This window comes from Pteropus alecto, unplaced genomic scaffold, assembly GCF_000325575.1.
Source record: "Pteropus alecto unplaced genomic scaffold, ASM32557v1 scaffold39, whole genome shotgun sequence".
In the NCBI taxonomy this organism is placed as follows: Eukaryota; Metazoa; Chordata; class Mammalia; order Chiroptera; family Pteropodidae; genus Pteropus; species Pteropus alecto.
Genome location: NW_006443568.1, coordinates 12861558 through 12885340, shown reverse-complemented (window position 1 = coordinate 12885340; position 23783 = coordinate 12861558). Strand labels below are relative to the sequence as shown.

General features: G+C 45.6%; 1 protein-coding gene and 1 non-coding gene across 2 annotated transcripts in view; both read right to left on the bottom strand.

Annotated features, from left to right (window-relative positions):
• Positions 1–10488: 10488 nt before the first annotated feature.
• LOC112473066 lies at positions 10489–10623 on the bottom strand. The gene has a single exon (XR_003043898.1). It is a non-coding gene; the product is annotated as a small nucleolar RNA SNORA1 (small nucleolar RNA).
• A 5854-nt stretch (positions 10624–16477) lies between these two features.
• The window catches only part of ECE1 (endothelin converting enzyme 1), an 86749-nt gene continuing 79443 nt past the window's right edge, over positions 16478–23783 (bottom strand). The window contains exons 15-19 of the mRNA XM_015598811.2: positions 23257–23367; positions 22589–22656; positions 21584–21774; positions 19662–19757; positions 16478–18994 (exon numbers count right to left, since the gene is read on the bottom strand). Coding sequence (XP_015454297.2) covers positions 18818–18994; positions 19662–19757; positions 21584–21774; positions 22589–22656; positions 23257–23367 — 643 coding nt within the window. The 3' untranslated portion in view covers positions 16478–18817. The remainder of the gene's footprint in view (positions 18995–19661; positions 19758–21583; positions 21775–22588; positions 22657–23256; positions 23368–23783) is intronic.

Sequence of the window (23783 nt, the reverse complement as noted above, 5' to 3'; positions counted from 1 at the left end):
GCATTAAATGATATTCACGTTCAGTGGCATTCATAATGCGTGCGGTCACCATCACTGTCTTCCTCCAGGATTTTTTCATCCCAAACTGAAACTCCGTACCCATTAAACAACTCCGTACCCATTAAACAACTCCCCAGTCCCCCTCCCTTCAGTCCCTGGCAACCACCATTCTACTTTCTGTCCTTATGAATTTGATTACTCTAGGTACCTTGTATAAATGAAATCATATAATACTTGTACTTTTGTGTCTGGCTAATTTCACTTGGCACAATGCTGTTAAGGTTCATGCATCTTGTAGCTCGTAGTAGAATTTAATTCCTCTTCAAGGCTGAGTAGTAATTCACTGTATGGATATACCACTGTATGGATATGCCACTTCCTTCCTTATCCATTCATATGTCAGTGGACATTTGAGTTGTTTCCAGCTTTTGACTGTTTTAAACATGGATATACACGTATCCATTTGAGTTCCTGCTTTCAATTCTTTGGGGTATATACCTACAACTGGAATGGCTGGATCACATGGTAATTCTGTTTAACTTTTTAGAAACCACCATACTGTTTTTCACAATGGCTGCACCATTTGACATCCCTTCCTTCCTTCCTTCCTTCCTTCCTTCCTTCCTTCCTTCCTTCCTTCCATCCTTTCTTTCTTTTTTTCTTTTTGTAGTAGCCATCCTAATAGGTTTGAAGTGGTATCTCATTGTATGGTTTTGATTTGCATTTCTTTAATGATTAGTGGTGTTAAGCATCTTTTCATGAGCTTATTGACCATTTGATTCCCTCTTTAGAGAAATGTCTATCCAAGTTCATTGCCCATTTTTTAATTGGGTTTGGTTTTTTTATTTTTATTGAGTTATAGAAGCTTCCAACTCTGCCACTTTTAACTATGTGTCCTTAAACAAATTACATAACCCCACTGTGCCTCAGTTTCCTCAACCATAAAAAAATAATTTTTAAAAACCTATTCCTACTTTCTAGAGCTGTTGTGAGGATTAAATAAATGAACAAAAACCAACGGTGAGCATGTCTGGCTGATAGAAACAACAATAACTAACATTTTCTGAGCACTTACTATGTGCCAGGTATTGAGCAAAGCCCTTTACATGTAATAACTAATTTAATCCTCATAATACCCAGATGGAGGTCTGAGTACTAATACTGCCTGCACGTGGGTGAATCATAACAGAGGCTTCCTTCCTCCCTTATCTGACTAATCATCCATCATGTTCAGGAGGTGGCTGCTGGGCCTGGGGACGAGGCAGCCTTTGAGCTCACTGATGACAGGCCTTATTAGCAGAACCCCCTACACACCAAATCTACTGAGCTGCCCTATTACTGAGATCAACTTTGCCTACCACTGGGCCTGGCCCAGTGAAAAGTCTCTAAAACCTACCTAGCAGTCCTCCTGCACTCTCTAAACCAAGGCACTTCACACAATCACACACATAGCCCATCTTGAATCTGGAAACCACATCCTTCTACCCTGGGTGGCCCAGCCTTCTCCTGGCCTTTTTCAAGCCTGACAACATTTAATCATCCTGCCAAGTTTGCTGCCTTGGGAAAATCCTGGACTCCGATTTTCCCCCTATCTGATGACTAGAAGAGGAAGCTGGATTTACAGATGCCCACAGCTGGTGCCAAGCCCCAGGCTGGCTCTGATGGTCTCTGTGGGAGCCAGCCTGCCAGTCCGGCCTGGCCTGGCCTGTGGCACTCCAGACACCTGGAAAGAGGCTGAGGCGTGTTGCTATGCTCTGCCTTTCCCACAGGCATGAGAATGAAAATAGCAGCAATTTAGAATTAATTCTGCACATGAACATTTTTCAGTTTGCCAAATTTGGCAATCATGCTTTTTTTTTTCCCTACCCTCATTACATGCCTTTTCTTCCAGTTGAATAGAAAAATTGAAGAAGATGCTTGGTTCTCACCCATATTCAGGGGAAGTGGATAAGGGGCCAGGTTCCTCAGCCAGGTACCTACAGCCCTACTGCGCCTGGCTCTTGCCAGTCTCCACACCCTCAGTTCCTGCCGATTTTCTGCTGATAATGCACCCTGACCGGCCATACACTTTGATGTCTCCACATCTTCCATACGCTGCTCCCTCCACCTGGAGTGTGTGCTGCTCCTGGAGTGCTTAGCAAGCTCCTATTTATTCTTCACAACCCAGCTTAAGCGTCATCTTAAAGGACAAACTCTCCTTGATTCTGCTCCCCTCCCCGCCAGATAGACTCAGTAGCTCCCTGCTACTTCAGTACTGGGACATTATTTTCTTATTCTCTCACACTGCATTCGTAAGGGCTTACGTAGCCTGGTACCTGGCACATAGTAAGTAAATATTCAATGAACGTTAGCTTATTTATCTCTTCAATGGAGCTGGAAATGGCCTGGGGTTAAGCATTACAACTTGCTTTCTGAACATAAAGTAAATAGAAACCTTTTTCATTTCATTACTGTAGCATGGCCGGCCTTCCGCTTTGGCCAAAAGCACTAAGTTATGTTCTTGGCTTTCTCAAGCCCATGTGTGAGGAAGGTCTCCCTTAAATAAATGTAAAACACCCACATCAGTTAACCCGGGCCCAGTAAGTCCCTGTTACTCATGCCCATAGCTTCCTTCACTTTTCACTTACTTTTGTACTTACTTGCATCATGGCTGCTCCTTGCTAGAATATAAGCTCTCAATGGCAGGGAGACTTTCATTCGTTGCCATATGCCTAGTTCCCACACGGAGCCTGGAACATAGGAGATGCTTTATAAATAGTCGAGGGTTAGATGGTGATTGTGTTAGTGAGCGGAACCCTACTGTGGTAGATTTAGGGGGAGCACCCTCTCTTTGAGCAGTTCTGAGTCCTCCACCACACAAGGGGTCTGGAGTGGCCTTCACCTGCTCCAACACCTGAGCACACCTCTCTTTGGTACCATCACTGAGAAATGTGGGAGAAGAAGGGCCCAAGGCAGTGCGGCTCCACTTCTACAGCCGAGGGCTTCGGTTCCAGAAAGAGCAGGCCTAGGCTCAGATCTCATCTCTGAGACCTTAGTTAAATCACTTCTCCCTTACGGGCCGTGATTTCTCTCATCTGTGTGCAGGGGATGCTAGTGGATCCGATGTGCCCGCAAAGCTGGGAGGTAGACCTAGCACAGTCCTGGGTGCACAGGAGGTCGTCAGTAAGTGGGGATCCTCTTCCCTCTCCCTTCAACTCTTATCTCTCGGACAGCTGAAGCTCTTAGGGGAGGGCCCACGTGGCTCGGTTGTGAACTGCATCCATGGACCAAGGAAAGCACAAGAGTTAAGAGCTCAGGCTCTGGAACCAGGTTGCCTGGGTTCAAATCACAGCTCATTTAACTGTGTGATCTTGGGCAAGACATTTAACCTCTCTGTGCCTCAGTTTTTTTAGATCTGTAATGCAGCGATGATAATAAAGCACCAATCACAGAGGACTTTATGCGAAGTGGAAGCTGCCTGGTACACAGTAAGCCTTCACAAAACCAAAGCACCAGCCAGCTCTTATATTCAGGTAAAAGGTTATATTTACATAGATCCTATCTGGTCATCCTCAGAGCCACCCATGACTGGATCTGCCACTGCGGCTTGGGGTTTGGGAGGACTTGAATCCCCGGACTGCCATTCCTGGCCGCCCCTCACCCCAACTCCTGGCCTGGAAGTGAGAGGAACTTGGCTACAGGAAGTTATCTGGAGGAACGATGTCGTGGCTAAAGCCTCGTCTCTGGGTTCAGGCCCAACCTGGGTTTGACTCTGGCTTTACCACTTGCGAGCTTGCCCACTTTCCCTCTCTAATCCCAGTCTCCTGCTAAGATCCACAATGTCTATCTTACAGGGTGGATTCGAGGATTACAGGCGATAACATATGCAAAGCTCCCAGGATGGAGCCAGGCCCAGAGTAGCTGCCGGGTGAATAGTGAGTCCCTCCCCTCCCTCTCGCTGGCACTGCCTAGCAAGTTCAAAAGTGGCTGCTGCAGCTGTCGTTTCTGAAAATATATACCCTGGCTGCTTTTGTCTTTCCATCCAAGTCTTCCCTAAAGCCTTAAACATTCCCAAATCAAGGGTTTTAAAAGACCAAAAAACAAACAAAAAAAAACCCCCCAAAAACAAAAAACCCAAGCCTGACTTATCCGGGCTGCGGGCTGGCAATAGCCAAACATTCCCAAATCAAGGGTTTTAAAAGACCAAAAAACAAACAAAAAAAAACCCCCCAAAAACAAAAAACCCAAGCTGACCTATCCAGGCTGCTGGCTGGCAATAGTCCCAGAGGATCTTACTCTGCCAGTCATTGAGCTTGACATTCAGTTCTCTCAGTGAAGTTCACTCACATCCGACAAGATCAGTGAGAAAAATAGGCAGCGATGATCAAAAGGGCCAACAAAGGCTCTTGGGGTAACTCTCCCAGCAGGGTTTTGCACCACACAAAAGTGCACGCAGGGGTGTTCCATAAAAGCTCCTCCACTCACAGGCATCCCTCATGCCCAGAGACACCAAAAAATGGTTCCCATGACAACGCTGCTGCAAATGTTATATATAAATGTGTGTGTGTATACAGCCGCACAGAGATGCACAGAAATAAACTCTTGGCACAATATTTTCCTGTTTCAAACATGAAATAACCTGCAAGGATTGATTGCTAGGGGAGAGGACAAAGAAGGTTTTGTACAAACGTGCTTCCAACGGGCTGGCTTTCAATGATGCACACCTGTTTTGATGTGGGTCTATTTTGTTTCCTGCACCTGGAATATAGTAGATACTCAATAAGTAATTGTTAAACAAACGAATAAGTGATGGATAAATGAAAAAAGGGAGGGAGGGAGCGGGGAGGAGGGAAGGAGAAAGAAGCAGCTTGGGATGTCAGGGCTGGAATGGCTTCTGAGTATACAATCTAATCAAACCCCCTATTTTTCTGTTGGAGAGACTGGGGCTCAGAAAAAGGAAGAAATCTTGCCAAAAGTCACAAAAGGAATTACTAGCAGAGCCTGAGGCCTAGAGATTTATTAAGTAAGCACTTCATGAATATGAGTCAAATTTCTATCTGACTAACAAATGCGCGTTTATTATTTGTGCCAACAACTGCGTAAGTACTTATGGATATTCTCATAATTTGCAGCCATGCAAGGTTAGGAGTCCCATTGAACTGGGGTGCTGGGAGGTGAAGTCCCTTGACCAAGGTTACACAGCTAGTTTGTGATAGAATGAGGATTAAACCCAGGGGCATAAAACCAGGTTCTGAGCCCTACGTTACACGGCCTCTCCGAAATGAGGGCCCGGGGCCTGGGCCAGATGGAGGAGCAAAAGGAGGAACAGTGGCAGGGACTGTTAGCTCCATCTTGTAAGTATCAGGGGCTCAAAGAGGTGAAATAACGCCCAAGTCAGGGACTGTGGGGAAGGGAGTGGAACTCACATTTTGGGCTCCCAGTCCAGCATTCCTTCAGTTTACTTACTGCCTTCTAACAAAAACACCTAAGGAGCTGAAGGCTGGCTCCTGGCAGTCATCTAACTGGGCAAGGGAGGGAACCCCCTTGGGCTGTCTTTGAGACCCAGGACTCAGTCTCAGGGAGGTGGACTCAAGGCTTATTCCAAGCGTTTCTTTAGGGTTTTGCGCCATCTGGTGGTCATATCTTAAAACTAGCAAGAAGCGGCGAACTCCCTCTCCGTGCTCTGGAAGGAAGTGGAAATGGAACGCAGGGTCCAGGTGCAGGCTCCCTGCTACCCTGGATGTGTCATGCTCCCTTTTTCCCTCTGCTTCCTGACTGATCTCCGTGCTTTCACTCCCATCCATTCTCTGCACAGGCAGCAGAACTGCAATCTAAAGCTTATTTATGCCACTCTCATGCTTATACTCTCCAATAGTTTCCCATTGAACTGAGGATAAAGCCCGATCTTCATTATGGCCTGAAGGATGCCTCCAATGGCCACTGGCCTTCTTCCAGTTGCTTGCATAGGTTCAAGCTTCTTCCTAATTCAGACTTTACACATACTATTCCCTTTGCCTGGCTCACTCTTCCCTGCCTTTTACCTAGCAAATTTCTGCTTGCTCTTCAAGTCTCAGCTCAAAGATTACTTCCTCAGAGATACACATTTATACTCCCCTGCACTTCCAGATTTACAGTGCTCTTTACAATTGCAATTTCTTGTCCTTTGACTGCCTTTCTTGGCAGCTAACAACAAGACCCCTAACACTTTCAATGTTATATTCCCAGCACGTAGCACAATTACTAGCACATAGCAGGTTCTCAACATTTGTTGAATGGATAGGTGATTGAAGGAATTAATAAAACAAAACAAACAAAAACCCTTGAGATTTATTAAGCACTCTATGTCAGACGCTATTCTGAACTCTTTACATGTATTAATTAATTGAATTCTTACAAATCTCAAAACCCATTTTACAGATGAAGAAAACGAGCGTCGAAGTGGTTACTCAACTTGCCTCAGGTAACAGGGATTTACTGTGAGAGCCAGAATTAAACCCAGACAGTCTGAGCTGGGGCTTAACTTTTTGGTTTGCAGCCCAGGATACAGTTTGCCTAAGGCTGGGGCTGGACCAGGTAAACAGACCCCCTACCCCACCCCAGGCTAGTAAGCACCAAGTAACACACAACAGCAACCCAATGAAGAATGTAAAGCTGAATGGTGGAGCAAGAACACTGATAAAAATCCCTCCAGCAACCCGGCCCCATCCTAAACTTGAGGTAATGCTAGAAGAATTGGAAGTCAGTGGTGCAATGAAGGTAACCATAGCAACAACAAAGTCCAAACCAGTCCAAACCTGACTAGATTGATTTAAGCCCCTATAGTAATTGTCTAGCAGAAGAAGATTTTCAGAAATTATGCTATTTAATTTAGTCTCTGCTATCTTACACACAATGTCAGGCATTTAGTTAAACATTATATAACACTAACAAGCAAGGAAAAGAAACCCACAACCCACCGTCAAGAGACAAAGTAGCGGAGAAAAAGGAACCCTCATACGGGGCTGGTGGGACTGCAAATTGGTACAGCCACTATGGAAAACAGTATGGAGTTTCCTCAGAAAACTAAGAATTGATCTACCATATGATCCGGCAATCCCTCTACTGGGTATTTACCCCAAAGACTTGAAAACCCATATCCAAAAAGATATTTGCACACCGATGTTCATAGCAGCATTATTCACAGTGGCCAGGACATGGAAGCAATCGAAGTGTCCTATGATGGATGACTGGATAAAGAAGCTGTGGTACATATATACAATGGAATATTACTCAGCCATAAGAAGAAATGAAATACTACTATTTGTGACAACATGGATGGACCTTGAGATAATCATGCTAAGCGAAATAAGCCAGACAGAAAAAGTTGAAAATCACATGATACCACTTATATGTGGAATATAAACCTAAAAGCAACAAATGAGCAGGACAAACAAACAGGCATGGACTGTAGACTAGTGGTTACTAGTGGGGTTGGGGAGGAGAGGAGAGGGGAGGTAGACGGGGTGAAGAGGGTCAGATATAGGGGCATAGGGGGAGGGTGAAGTGGGTAAAGGGGATCAAATATATGGTAGCTGAAGGAAACTGGACTTGGGGTGGCAAACACAATAGGATATACAGATGTCAAATGATAATGTACAACTGAAAATTATATAATTTAAAAAAAGTAAAAAAAAAAAGAGAGAGAGAGAGAGACAAAGCAATCAATGAAGCCAGGCTCAGAAACGATGCAGTTATTGAAACTATTAGACAATGAATTTTAAATAATCATGATTTATATGTTCAAAGTGCTAGTAGAAAACATGGACCACATGCATAAACAGATGGGAAATTTCAGCAGACATGGAAGCTATAAGAGCCAAATGGAAATTCTAGAAATAAAACCGAGGAAAGAGTCTGTAAAGTTGTAGATAGGCCAATAGAAATTATCCAAACTGAAACACAAATTGAAAAATAAATGAAAACAAAACAAAACAAAACAGATCAGAACATCCTAGAACTATGGGACAATATCAAATTATCTAATATGTGTGTAAGTGGATCCAGGAATGAAGGAAGAGAGAGAATGAGCAGGACAAATATTGGAAGTGATAATGGCTAAGAATTTTCCGAACATGATGAAACCATCAAAGCATTGATATCAGAATCACAGAGAACACAAAGCAGGATAAACCACACCTTCCCACCCCCAAGAAAACAAAGAACGAAAATGTATAGATACATGCTAGTCAAACCACTGAAAACCAAAAATAAAGAGAAAATCCCGAAGGAACTGGGGGAGCGGGGGAGACACATGATTACATAGAAAGTTAAGAATTACAACAGGCTTCTTATCAGAAACTACATAAGCAGAAGACAATGAATTGATATCTTCAAACTGTCAACCCAAAATTCTATATGCAGTAAAGATATCTTCCAAAAGTTGAGGCACTGGTAACATGAATCTATCCATGGTATAAAATTCCATACAACTATACACACACACGCACATACAGGAGTGTATGTGTAAACTGGTGAAATCTAAATAAGGTCTGAATAAGTCTGCTTAACAGTACTGCACTAAGGTCCATTTCTTGAATTCGCGATATTAGGTTTTGATATTGTACGGTGTAATGTAATAGTTATGTAATAGTTACCATTGGGAAAATTGAGATGAAGGGTACACGGGACTTTCTAATACTTTCTAATATATATATTTTTTTGCAACTTTCTGTGAGTATATAATTATTTCAAAATAAAAAGCTTTCTTTTTTCTTTCTTAATGAAAGTACAACTATTCTGACGTGATGGTTATATGATTCTATATATAACTCAAAACTGATAGAACTGTACATAAAAAAGGTCACTTTTACTGTATGTAAATTTTAAAAATATAAGAAATGAGGGGAAATGAAGACTTCTTCAGATCAACAAAAGCTGAGAGGTTTCATTATCAGCAGATCTGTATTTTAAGAAATCTTACAGGAAATTCTTCATGTGGAAGAATATAATACCAGAACAGGCACTTAGATACACTCAAAGAAATGAACGTTTCTAGAAATGGTTAAAAAGAAAGTAAATATAAAAGATGCGTTTAGTTTATTTTAAACCACCCTAAAAGATAAATGACTATTAAAAGCAAAAACAACAGCAATGTAGTATCGATTTATAGTGTATGTAAATATAAAACGTGTGACAATAATACACAAAAGGTGGGAAGGAGAAATTGTGAATATACTGCTGTGAGGTTCTTTTCCTATATGTGGAGTAGCATGCTATTATTTGAAATCAGATTGAGATTAATTAAAGATGTATATTGTAACCCCCAAGGCAAGGATTGGCAAACTATGCCTGTGGGCAAATCTGCCCCAATGCTGTTTTTTGTTCAACTTACAAGCTAGGAATGTTTTTTACATTTTTACATGGCTAAAAATAATCAAAAGAAGAGTCAGATTTCGTGACACATGAAAATTATATAAAATTCAAATTTCAAGGTCCATAATAGAAATGTTACTAAAATATGCTCTTTCATTTACATATTGTCTATGGCTGCTTTTATGCTCCAATAGCAGGATTGACAGCGGAGGCGAAGCAGCAGTCAGAATAGTCTGACTTACAGAGATGTACTCATTGGCTAGTTGATCATAGTGTCCTTCAAAAAGAAAAAGTCTTAATCTGTATAAGAGTTCTAGGTTGAGTGAAGAGAAGTCTGTCTTGAATCACAAAAACAGAGAGTCATGGCCTCTCAATTAATTCCTAGACTTGTTCCAGTTTACAGACCCAGGGGCCCAAAAACCCATGAATGAAGGTGAGGCGGGATCCCCTTGGGAGAGGACTCTGCTAGATTACCCCAAATTGTCTCTGTTAGTCTTTCTCCCAGTCTTCCCCCAGGGGACTAATGGTTGCTTACCAGAGTGACTGTGGATTAGGGAAAAAGAAATAGACTTTCCAAGGATTATTGGATACTGATTCTGAAGTGATACTAATTCCTGCAGACCCAAAATGTCCAGTCAAAGTAGGGGCTTAGGGCGGTCAGGTGATCAATGGAGTTTCAGCTCAGATCCCATTCACAGCATGCCCAGCGGGGGCGCAAATCCATCCGGGGGCTACACCCCAGTTCTGGAACGGGTAATCGGAATAGACATCTTAGCACCTGGCAGGCCCCCCGACGGTGGTTCCCTGACCTAGGGAGCAAGGGCTGTTTTACGGTGTGAAAGGCCAAATAGAAACCACTAGAACCTACAAAATTAGTAAACCGAAAACGATACCATATTCCCAGAGGGACTGCAGTCGTTACTGCCATTGTCAAGGTCTTGAGAGATGCTGGAGTGGTGATTCCCATCACATCTTCATTCAACTTGCCTATTTGGCCTGTGCAGAAAATAGGTGAATCTTGGAGCATGATACTGGATTATTATAAACACAATCAAGTCAGTTTTGGCAACATTTTTAAAACCCAGGTTTCAAAAATGTATTTGCATAGATATGCAAAGTAGTCTATAATGATTTTTATTTTTATTTTTATTTTTTAAAAAATGTTACAGATCTCATTGTCATCACTGCAATAAACTTACTGTGATGGAAGCATAACCTCTGTCTCAATGTAGCCACATTAATTATTTCTGGACACTGTGAAGAACAGTGCCCATTTTCATCTATAATGAGGCTTATAATGATTTTTAAAACTTTCCCCTCTATCAATAGTTGTTTTCCCTTGTCATTACTTATTCTGTATATTTCAGCCTCATTTTTTGCTCTATTCAATTCAAGGTTTTGTCTATTTTTTTGGTCCTGTATTTGCAAAAAGCTAGGGTTTTGATATATTAACTTTAACTGGTGACTTTCTGTATTCTACAGCACCAATTTCTACTTTTACCTTTATTATTTCTTTTCTTGTGCTCTCTTTTGGATTATTTTTCTAGCTTTCTGAATTGAGAACAGTTCACTGATTTTAATTCTCTCATTTTATTGGTGTTAGTATTTAAGGCCGTGAATCCTCTCACTATGGCTCTCAATGTACACCATAGATTCTGATATGTAATTTTAAATTATCATTATTTTTCAGAAATTTTGTGATTTCTGTGTGTATTTCCCTTCTCGCCTAAGAATGGAGTGAACTTTTAGCTTCTTTTGTTTTGTTTTTAATGACTATTTTTATTTTATTTGATAAGAGATTTTACATTATAAAATCTACTGATGTCTCTTCATGTCTAAATATACCATCAATTTTTGGGAATGGTCAAAGTATGCTTAAGAAAAAGATATATTCTCTATTATTAAGGTGTCGTGTTTGATATTTGTATTAGTCTGCTCAGGCTGCCATAACAAAATACCATAAATGGAGTGGCTTGAACAACAGAAATGTATTTCTCATGGTTCTGGAGACTGGGATGTCCAAGGTCAAGGTTTCATTCTGAGGCTTCTTCTCATGGCTTGTAGGTGGTCACCCTCTTGCCATGTGCTCACCTGACCTCTTCTTATAAGGGCACTAATGCCATCATGAGGGGCCCACCCTTATTATCTAATACTTCCCAATGAACCCCTATCCAAATACCATTCACACTGGCGGTTAGGACTTCAACGTATGACGTTTGCGGGGAGACACAATTCATCCATAGCAATACATATCCAAAAGAACTAGCTAACTGATTATTTTGTTTATATTTTTACATCTTTACTTATTTTTTGTCAAGTTGGCTGGGAGTGGTTTGTGAATGGCTCTGATCATTAGTTATGAATACGCACCAAATTCCATATCAATTCTCTATCTAAAATGTAAAATACAAGAGGTGCAAAGAGAAATGGAAGAAATGGTAGATTATATTTATAGTTTCTCTATTTGATGTATCCTCTTTGCTCATTTTAAATTAATTGGTATTTAGGAAGGTCTGTATTTTTGTTCTGATATTTTGTTATCTTTGTATTAATATTTTATAATGCCCTTAATCCTATTTTTTCTTAACTTTTTACTATCTAGTCTGTTAGTTTTGAATGGTATCTTTTGTTCTCATCACTCAATAGTCAATAATCTCTATCTCCTTTCGCTTCCTACCATTTTTTAGTCGCATTTGTTTCGCTTTTTCAGAATATATGTTTATGCCTTGCCCCAACCTTGTTTTAATCTCTGCTCTACAATCGAAATGTATGAAATGCTCACTAACAGTTCTTTTTTAAAGAGTTCATCTCTCCGATGAGGCTCATTCTATAGTAGATTCTTCAGGAAAGGCACGTGTGTACTATATTCCCTGAGTTCTTGCACATTTCAAACTGTTTCTTTTTGTAGTTTTGATATTTGTAAGACGGTTCAGTTCAATATAACATCCTTGGATTGCTTCCACGAGTTTTTTTGAGAATACTCCTGCACTATTGCCTTGGTTTGTACGTTAATTATATTTTTGTGTTGAAATATATATAATATTTATCATTTTAATCATTCATGAATGTACAATCAGTGGCATTAAATGCTTTCAAAATGTTGTGTCTCTACCACCACTATCTATACTCAAAATGTTTTCATCATCTCGAACGAAAACTCTGCACCCATTAAACAATAATTCCTCTTTTCCCCCACTTCCAGCACCTGGTCACCTCTGTTTTCTGTCTCTATGAATTTGACTATTCTGGTACCTCATAAAATGTATGCTATTGTTTAAAAGTCTGATATCAGTCTAATTCTGATGCCTTTAAAAGTTATTATTTCATATTTTTGCCTGGAGGCCTTGGGGATTTCCTATCTTTAAAGTCTAATGGCTTTAGTAGGATATTTCTTAGAGCTGATGAATCAGTGTCAGGTTTACATAGTGAGTCCTTTCGATGTGTAGATCCAGATCTCTTATTTTTGGAAAGTCTTCTTGGATTACAGTTTGAAATGTCAGCTCTTTGTCTATCTTCCATTTCAATCACTTCCTCTCTGACCATTTTTACTTCTTTATCTAATTTTCACTCTCTTGGTTGTTTTTCTGCTTTTCTTCAATGTCTTTTATTAAATTTTTATTTGAATCTATTCTTCCTTGGGCATCTTTTAAATTTTATGATATGGCTTTCTAATTTTCTTCCCTGAGATCAATTTTTGTTTTATTTTTTCCTTTTTTTTTTTTTTTTAATCTTTTTCTGTTGTTAGTTTTGTGTTTCTGGTTTGAGGCGTTTCTCTATATCCCCAAATGCTTATTTGAGGATATTTGATTCAATTTGGAGTGTGGTATTAAGTTTTCTTCAGCTTAATGCTCGATTTTAAGAAAAGAAGTTTATCAATTGAAATGCTGTGATTTGCATTTCTTTTCCTTTCCAACAGTAGTTTTGAATGCATGTGATTTACCCATCGTTTTCCAGTCCTGTACACTCACGGACGGCACTCCTCATGCAAGTGCGCCCTCTGCTGTCCGTCTTACTGTCCTTCATGAAAGGTGTGGAGGAGGGAAGCCGGAAGTTACTTTTTCTTATTTCTCGTTTCCTTTTTAGGATTCTTAATTTTCTTTTCTTAATCTCTTCTTTCTCTTCATTACCACATCTACAAATGAGGGTTGCGGGGAGGAGGTAACTCTCCCCTACTGTATAAAACTGATTCTCCCAAGAAGCAATGCTTCTCCAAGGCTCTTCCCTGCTGCTGGTGTGCTCGTGGCTATTATGCTCCGACTATGTTCAGTATTTTGGCATTTGCTGTTGGACATCCTGGGAGTGATGATGGTCGTGCCCATCTAAGATCGCCACGCCCCTCCACTAGTTTTCACAATGTCTCTTAAACCTCTTCTTTTGACACTTTCTGTGCCCACGGGCTTGCAGCTGCATGTGGTGGGAGTTCCGTTGGAATTTGGATGATTTCTCTACTTCGGAGAATTTGAGGTTTATGTGTGGTTTTATTTCCTCTCTTTGTTGATTTACATGCTTTTGCGGGGAGGGTGAGTCCCAGGGAGATTCGAAATTAGGGAGCCATCTTTGCCCTTTCAGCTTGGAAGTCCGGGTAAATTAAATGCCCTTTACTTTTAATAAACGCTATCACATTGGCCACCATAGTGGGTAACAGTACAGAGGTCCCTACATCCTCACCGACACTTAATATCAAATTTCATTGTTTTTGCCAATCTGATGAATGAAAAATGTTAACGTCATTGTAGTTTTAAATGCATTGCTCATATTATTAGTGAGATCATCTTTTCAAAATTTTTCTTTCATCTTTTTGTATTTTCTCTGCTCTGGGTGGTTGGTTTAAATATTTTGCTCTTTTTCACCTGGATGGGTTTTTTATTTATTTTTTCTTATTTTACGAGTTGTTTAAATATATTCTAGATGATTAGCTATATATCTTGCATTTTTTTCTCCCAATCTGTCGCTTGTTTTTTAATTTTACTTATTGTATCTTCTTTAAAAAAGGATTAAGTTTTGAGGTTGTCAAATATACTAGTCTTTTCCTTTATGTTTTTCCTTTGTCTTTACAGGCAGCTTTGCCTATCCAAAGTTATAAACACATTCTGTTATAGTTTAAGACTTTTATGGTTTTCATATGTTTAGTTCCCTAACGTATGTGGAATTTATTATAATGAACAGTGTATGTGAGAATTGTGTGAGGAAGGCAGGATCTAGATGATTTTTTCTCAAGTGGATATCCTAACACCGCTTACTGAACGGTTCACCATTTCTCAGCTGATTTAAAGGGCTTCTTTTTTCCTACAGGAATTCCCACATATACGAGGATTGTTTCTGGCCCTCTGATCTATTCCAGTTGTTCAGTTTTTCTATTCTTACGTCAATAGCACACTATGTTATTCACTATAGCTTTATTTATTTTGATAAGACCAGATCCCTCATGTTCTTTTTCAAAACTGTCTTAGCTATTGTGTATTTTCTCTCCCACGTGAATCGGCTTATCAAGTTCCATGAAAAATTAACTTGAAATTTTGGTCGAGAGTATTCTGAAATTATACGCTAATTTGAGAGAAAATCTACATCTTTTATCACATTGAACCTTTCCATCCACAATCAGGGTATTATTCATCTGCATTTATTTAGGTCTTCTTTAATATTCTTCAGTAAAGTGTTAGTTTTCTTTGTAAAGGTCTCATCCATTTCTCATTGGGTTATTAGTGTACCAGATTCTTCAGTGTAGTACCTTCTCTAATCCCTCCCTTCTGCAGTTCCTCAGCCCTTTCAGACAGCCTCTGCTGAGCCCTTCTGCTTGTACAATTATTATTGGTCGCACACATTTCCCAGTGGTTCTCAAGTTGCATCTTGCAGGCGTTTCCATTCCCCAACTTCAGGATAAACCCCTAAAGGGCCAGGCTGAAGTTGAAATTCCTGCTTGGGGAGCGGGGCATGTGTTGAGTTGTGGTGGGGGGAGGATCTATTGCTAAAGAGGAAGGAAGAGGAGGAGGGGAAGGGAGGTGGGGGGTGGTCTCAGAGCCGGGAAGAAGGAGCCTGTTCACTTGGTCATTAGAAACCCGGAAGTTGCACTTCTGCAGGAAAAGAAATGACATTGCCTTTCTGCACCTTCAGCTTCTGTATGCGTGTGTGTGTGTATGTGTGTGTGTGTGTGTGTGTGAGAGAGAGAGAGAGAGACAGAGAGAGACAGACAGACAGAAAGAGAGACAGAAGGCGAGACAGAGAGATCCGCCAGCCATCACTGTTCCTTAGTAGCCTCTCACATTTTCCAAAGCAACTCCTTGCTAACTGCCTGGCTGAGAGTTCAGAACCCAGCTCTGCCACTATTTCCCCTGTGATCTGGGTTATAAACACCTCATAAGATTGCATCCAAGGAGGCATGGCACACAGCTTGATTTACGATAGGCATGTAATACATAGAAGCTTAAAAAAAAGTTCATATATTCATGCATTCATTCACTGGTGAGTATGAATATTCCAGTCTGAAGGACAGGCAGGAAAAGGCTTGGACTGTTTAAGGTACAGCAAGGAGGCTGAAGGTGCAGAGGGGGCAGTGAGAGGAAGGCTGGGCCAGGTCCAGGTCCTGTGGGCCAAGAAAGTGCACTGGGGAGCTGGTGATGGATCTGGGCTAAAGGTCAGCAAGGGCTTTCTTTCTACAGGGGAGAATGCTGAGCTGGGCATCGAAGGATAGGTAGGAGTTTATCAAGCAGAGAAGTCAGGGAAGAGTATTTTAGTAAGAGGAAAGAACATATATAAAACCCAGGAGCAGGCATGAGTGTGTATCAGAGATTCTTCCTTGAATTTCTCTACTCTCGCCTGCCCTGTCCAAGCATCTGAGGCCTGGAAACCCATGCCCATGCCAACATCTTTTGCTCCAAGATAATGGAAAATTACTTTTACCAAGAGGCTCCTTGGGCCCATGTGGTGCCATGCATTATTCTCACCAGCAGGGGGTGTTCACATGATCATATCCATGATGGAAGAGTGGCCAGGTGGGCACCGGGAGTAACCTTCTAGCATTTGTCAGGATCCAAGGCCTCTGCTCTGGGGAGAAGGTGCATCTGGTTCTGATGATGCTAGGGGTGTGGGGGTGGGGGGAGTGATGGTGGCTCACTGCCCTGGGGGGGGACACACACTCAGTCACATGACCCTCAGTACAAGTACTTTATTTCAATTACAATATTGCCACACCAAAAACTACAATAGCACAAACAATAATACAAAAAATAGATTCCCAGCTCTAAAGCCCATGTCCATGTACCTGCAGAGAAGCCAGCCTTTTGGCTCCCTGGGCTTAAGGGGAGGGGGTTTCTCCATTCCTCCTGGGCTGGGCCCTCCTCCCTGCGTTCCCCTCACCCCTCCAGGGCCGCACCTCAAAGCAGTGAGTGCTGTCTACAATTCCCTCTGGCTCGTGGAAGGTCCCAGTCCATGGTGCTGACATCTCCAGGGCTGTGACTCTCCGTAGGCCAGGCCAGAAGGCAGGAGGGTGGGGGACAGTAGGCACGAGAGCGCCAGGACTGGGAAAGTGTGGCAAGGTGCGTGTGGCAGGCTCCCGACTCTAGCTTCTTGTCTGGCCCCCGTCCTACCTTTCCGCTGAAGAGCTACAGGCCTGCTGTTTCAGGGAACATGGGCCTCATCAGGAACCCACACCCAACACCCCTGCTCCAGCTCCCAGGCTGAGCCGAAGGTGAGTGAGGCAGTGGCTGAGCTGCTGCTCCTCCTGAGGCAAGGAGGACCTGGCTTTCTGGGTGAGTGCCTGTGGGAGAGGGGCCTGGCCGGGTGGCCTGGGCCCCTGAGATGGGAGAGCCACGGTGGACACTGGTCATAGTGCCTGTTTCCCCAGAGGACCAGAGCAAGGCTGCAATCAGCAACACCTGAGGAGCTACTGAACTGTGGCCCCAGGGAGGCTATGACATTCCTGGTCCCCTGACACCACAGGCCAGACCGACGGGGTTGGACGCACCTGCCCCTCAGAGACTCCCAGGGCTGAGAGTATCCCCAAGAAGAGGAGTCCATCTAGCTACAAGTACTGTCTTAATTCCACCCAAAGGGCTGAGGGTGGGATGGGGGCCCAGGGCACGTTCAGGGGTCATTCAGACGCCTGACTTCGGTGTTACTGACCTTAGGTCAGAGCTTCTGTGCTGCTGTGACAGGCAGCTCTGTGGGCACTGGGAGTAGGAGGTATGGCCTTATGTTCCAATCAGGACACTTGGAGGCTTTGCTGAGGAGGCCAAGGGGCCCTGGGGGCAAGGGGCTGTCTCCTTGGGGTGGTGCCCAGGGCTGTCGCCTCAGCTAAGGCACTAGAGAACAGGGCAGGGGCTGGAGGACGGCGCTCAGAGGGAGTATCTGGGCCCTGTGGGAGATGAGAGCTGTTTTCTCTTTTTCCTCCCTTGGGGAAGAGGGTCGGCAAGGCAGACCTGGAAGGGGCTGGGGTGGGGGTGTTGTTGCGGAGAAGTAACAGGTCCCCGGGGCAGACAAAAGAGGAGGGATGAAAAGAGGGTGTCTATGGCACAGGCGAGAGTCTGATGGGGGTGGGGGTCTCAGCCTTGCCGAGGTCCTGTGGTGCAGAGCCAGGGTGCTCGGGTACCCCAGCCTCGGTTTGAGGGCCTTGTCCTAGTACAGTGCTGCTGCAGCCATTAGTCCCCTACTGTGACTTTGGGGATCAGACCTTCTTTGCTGGGGTTCCCATTGTTAGGACTCTGGGGACAGAGGTGGGCACACCAAGAGGGGTGGTGCCAAGGAGCTGGGCCTCCCCAAGCTGGCCTCCATGCCTTTCCTCTCTGCACAGGGTGACCCCAGAACCAGGTGATGGAGGGAGGCTGACATGGTATATCTCGAGGACAGAGGCAGCCATCCATTTGGGGACCAGCTCAGTGGCCTGGGGATCACTGCCTCAGCCCAACCTTGCAGCGAGTGAGGAAGAGAAAGGGCATCGATCAGTGGGGCTTCCCTCGTCCACAGGATATTTAGAAAAACAGAACGTAATAAATATACCAATCCTTTCCTTAAAAAAAAAAAAAAAAAAAAAGTGTTTTAAATGCATAATCTCCCTGAAGATTTCCAGTGTATTCCACGACGTTTAAAAAATAGTTTCCCCAAAAATATATCTTTAAAGCATGTGACACAGTGGTATTTGTGGTGCACCTGGCGCTGGAGGTGGGCATGGGGCTGCGTCCCACTGCCCCTGTTGGGGGGGCCCAGGCCTGGCGAGCAACCAGTCCGACACCCAAAAGCCCATTAGAGTTGGCGCACGTGTGCTGGGATGACAGGGTCTTCGCAGGGGATCGAATCTTGGGTTATGCCGAGGAGCCACATCACAGGCTCGGTTCCCGCTGAAAACCCTCCAGTGTGGGGTAGGGGGCCCTGGGTGGCCAAGGGAGCCGGGTGGCACCCTGGGCACTGGATGGAGGAGGCAGCCTTGTGGGTTCCACCCGAGGGCTCGTCCTCAGCCCTGCACCCTCGTCCACTGTGGTCCTTGGTGCTTTGCCCCTCACCAGACTTCACACTTGTGACGCGGGTTCATGGGTGAGCCGGGCGGGCAGTGGAAGTGTTCGGGGAACTCCTTCGAGTTGGAGACAGAGCCGATGACCCGGAAGCGGGAGGGGCTGTGGGGATCAGTGATGAGGCCTTCGTGGGTGCTCTCGGGCGTGCGGACGGAGCACCAGACCTTTGTGAGGGCAACAAGGAAGAAGCTGGGTCACCGTGGGGCCCCGAGGAGGCTGGACTGGCCCTGTCCATGATAGCCCCCCACCTGGTTCCGAGACTCCCGGGAGTCAGGAGGGTCTGCCAAGTGGGTAAGGAAGAAACAGTGGGCTCCTGTGTCCCCCATCCCAGCATCGTCTACTGCAGTGGTCTCCAAATGAATTCCTGCAGACAGAGCAGCGTCTCTGTCTGTCCCAGGCATCTGTGTTAGATTTCGTCTGAACAAAGGATTCACCTCCCAAAACAGGTTGAAAATCTCAGCTTGAATCCAGATCACTCACTTCTTGGGCAGAACAAACTGTCTAATGGCCTGGTAGCTCTGGGCGCCAACAGAAGGCTCTATGCTGAATGCCAACTCAAGGGACAACCTGGGCATCTTGAGTTTAAGAAATTTCTAGAGCCCCGGAACCAGAAGGGGCCTTAGTGATCACCTTGTCCTCTCATCTACCTGATGCAGTGTTGGCCCTTCCTTGAATCTCTCTAATGACAGGAAGCTCGCCTTCTTACAGGGTAGAGGTGCAATGAGCTAGGAGGTCCTCAGTTGAGGGGAACTTGCCTTTCGGCTCTCAGCACTTCTGAAACATCAAGATGGCAGAATGTGCCTGAGTTTAGCATTTTCCCCACGAACTCACCTGTGCAAACCCCAGGAAGAAGAGCTGGTTATTGGTGAGACCCAGGGTGGGCAATGTCTGCTCGGCCCCATTCTTCTTCACCCAGTTCTGGTAGGCCTGGGAGGGGAGAAGACGGATCTCAGGGCCCCCGTGACACGGGAACAGGCAGGGTGGCGACGGAGAGGCTAGCACGGGAGAACTCGGTAGATCTCGACAGGGTAGAACTTCCCTGTCAGGATATGGGGTCTGGGCATCAGCTCTGACGGCCCAGCTCAGCCTAGAGGAGCCATCTCCTTTATCTGCGGTCATTCTGAAGGCGAGTGCATTCAGCTAAGGCCTTAGACAACACCATCTACATGCCGATGGCTTGCAAATGCATATTTCCAGCCCCAGGTTCTTCTCTGATTTGTATATTCAACTGCCCCAGCTGGACCTCCAAGATACATCTCCAACTTAACACAGCACAGACGATAGGTTACGCATACACGCCTTCCCCATCCCAATAAATGGTACCACCAACCACCTGGGTACTTGGGCCCGAAACCTAGAACTCTTCTTTGATTCTTCTCTTTCAGTCAAAGCAGACACCCCCAATCTGACCACTTCTCACACTTCCCATTGCTCTAGCCTATCTGTTACCTGGACAACCTCACGACAGCTTCCTAACCAGGCTTCTTGACACAAACGGGTCCAATTCGAATCCCCTCCTGACATCGTAATTAAGTCATCTTTATAAAGCAGGGGTTGGCAGACCCTTTCTGCGAGCAAGTATTTTCAGCTTTGGAGGCCAAACGGTCTCTGCCGACTACCCCCTTCCACCACTATAGGGTGAAAGCTGCCAAGGAAAACACAGAAATGGACGGGCTTGGCTGCACCACCCCCCCCCAATTTTTATTTACAAAAACTGGCTGAGGGCTGCGTCTGGCTGTAGGTTTACTGATTCCTGTTTTAAAGGATAAGCTGGACCATATCATTCCTCTATTTAAAAACCCTGCGGCAACTCCCACTGTAACCAGAATGAAACCCAAGCTCTTTGCTCCGGTCCCAGCCTCTCCTCGAGCCTCACCTCGCGCACTCAGCCCTGTGCTCTCTTCACTCTGCCCTGTCTTCCGTCCTGTCCTTGAATGTGCCAGGCCTGTGTCACCTTCTGGCCTCGGCACTTCTTTCCGAGCTTTCCCTGCCCCCTCCTCATCATTTCGATCTCAATTCAAATGTCGTCCCCTCCAGACAACCTCCCCTGACATTCAGCCCCCATTTTTCTTGATCACATCACCCTATTTTATATCGTGTGTTCTCAGTACCTGAAATTATCTTGTTTCGGTATGTACGGTTTTTCTGTCCCCTCTCTGCTCCACTAAAATGGAGACTTCGTGAGAACAGGACCCCCATCTGCCTTGCTGCAGAAATTTCAGTGCATGGCGGGTGGAAGTCTTGCAACACACGTGCACTGACAATGGACTTCCGGCAAATTACAGAATGTTTCTGGGCTCAGTTTTCTCATCTGCAAAACGGGTTGCGATACCTAACTGCAGAGTGGCTGGGGCGCTGAGCACAGGGCCTGGCACGTGACAAGGCCTCAGTAACCGGTGCGTCTTAGCATTTCGCTGGGAGACCCATCTCCTTTCCTCTTGTGGCCTCTGTTATCACTCTCATCCAACTCATCCAGCTACCGTTTCTGAGGGCCACTCTGCCCCAGGCCCTGTGCCCCAGTTGTCACATGTCACCTCTCTAACACTCCAGTGATGCAGGGACTGGGGACTCACAGCGAAGCACGCCGAGGCTCCAGGTGAGGAGCCGAACCAGGAATCAACCTGGAACTGGCTCTATGGCCAAGCTGTGAGGAAACTGCTGCTCGCGGGGGCCTCAGCTTGTCCGCAATGAGCCAGACCTGGGCCCGGCTGTGCGGGGAGCGGGGAGCGGGGAGCGGGGAGCGGGCCTCTTACCCGATAGGCCGCCTTGAGGCCCCCGTTGTCGGCGATGTTCTCGCCCAGCGTGTGCCGGCCGTTCACCGGCTCCCCGTTCACGCTGTAGTTGCCGTACTGCTCCACCATGCACTCCGTCTGCCGCTTGAAAGCCTCCACGGATGAGTTCTTCCACCAGGGCCGCAGGTTCCCGTCCTTGTCATACTCCCGTCCTGCGGGGTCAGAGGGCAGCGTCGCGTCAAGGGGATGAGGAGGAAGAACCGGACCCCTTGCTGCTGAAGGTGCCTCTCCCCCCACGGTGAGGAATGGATTCGTCCACCTGTGCCCATCGACCAATCAGCACTGGGGAGATACCGCCGCTCTGAGCGTTGAAGTTGCTGAATGAATTAGAATTAGCCAGTCCGGGTGGGGGCGGGGGATGGAGGAACGTGACTCAGGCAAAGGACTAACATGTTCAAAGTTCAGGTGGAGCAGGACTCACTGTCAAGGCTGCTGAGAGCCTCTGACCCTGGGCACAGAGGGGTAAATGGAGCCGGTGGCTAAGGTCATAGCCTCTGAGGTCCTGCCTCCTCCTCCTCGGACTTGGGCTCTCCAAGGCAGGAGGCAATGAGGATTCTGGACCTTAGCTGGTGATCAGGGGACTGACTTCGACTCCTCTGATTGTGGTCAGACCAGAGAATTCTCGAGTGGTGGTGAGGAATATGCTCCTGCTGACTACCACCCACCCCAAGGACTGGACACCTGCCAGGAGCAGGGTGCTCCACTGTGAGTCTGACACAGCCCTCACAATCACCGCATGAGGCTGGGATCATCATTTCTAGTTTATGGACAAGGAAACAGAGGCTTGGAGCAATGATGAGGCTTGTTAAAGTTCACACAATTGGCAGCTGGCTGGGCCAGGCTTTGAACCCAGATCCTTCTATTTCAAGGCGAAGACTCTCAGAAGTGATGGGAGCAAAAGCAGATGATCAGCGGGGCCAGGAAGCGAGTGGGCCCATCTAACGGGGACCCCCAAGGAACCCATACCTTGATCATCAAAAGCATGAGTCAGCTCGTGGCCCACGACGACACCGATGCCACCAAAATTTAAGGCCCTGGATGGGAGGACACAAAAGAGAGAGTGATGCCACGGTGGGAGGAACCACCACTTCCTAGGCCTGGAGACACACGGGGACGTGACTGCAGCCCGAGTGTGAAGCTCGTCAGAGGCTGGGTGAGGCGGCTGTGATCAGCCTGTGCCCACTGGATGCCAAGCTCGGTGCTAGATGCTTGACAGAACTGCATTGTTCTCCTTGGCCATCTCAGAAGAGTAAGTAAGGCATTAGTAACCGACTCTATAAATGAAGAATCTGAGGCTTGGAATGGTGCAACCACCTTGCCCAAGGGCCACGCAGCCAGCAAAACCAGGCCTGTGTGGAGCTCCTTTCTGAGACGGTGCCCTCACCCTTCCCAGCTCCCCAGCTGTGACTCTTCTAAAACACTGTTAGAATGACATGCCCCCACATTCCCACTGCTCGGGGCTTCCAGATTCCAGGGGGTGAGGATGCTCCCAGGCTGCCTGGGCCCATGGGGCAAAGTGCACTCAGTGAGCTGGCTTGATCGTGTGGTCAGCTGTGGGCCACAGGGCCGGGCTGGGGTCTGCCTAGGGGCAGGGCAAAGAGATGGGGCAGAAGCACCAGGAGTGTCGATCGTACTTGGGTGAAGAGCGGGTGTAGAATGGGGCCTGCAGGATTCCGGCCGGAAACACAATCTCGTTCTTGGTGGGTGAGTAGTAAGCGTTCACCATGGGGGGGGTCATGCTCCACCTGCAAGCAACACGCACATGAAAAGACAGGCACAGCTAGGGGGAAGGCAAGTGAGGACAGCCCGCCTGAAGGGTACCAAGAGCCTTAAAAATGTGGATTCCTCATGACCCCAGGCCCAAGAGTACACAAGTACAAGGAAAGCCACAGCAGCACTGTTTTTGAGAGGGGAAAACTGGAAAACACCTAAATGTCTGTGAATAAGGGATCGGTTAAATCCGATGTCACACCACACAAGGGAATACTGAGGCTCTTACAAAGAACACAATGGACCATTATACACCAAAAAAGTCATTATTGTTTTGGCTCAAAATGTATCCATTCTCAAATGTAACCATGTTCTCAAAGCATGGTCTGTGGATATCTGGGAGGGGGGTCCTCGGTTCCCTTTCAGGGGGTCTATGAGGTCAAAACTATTT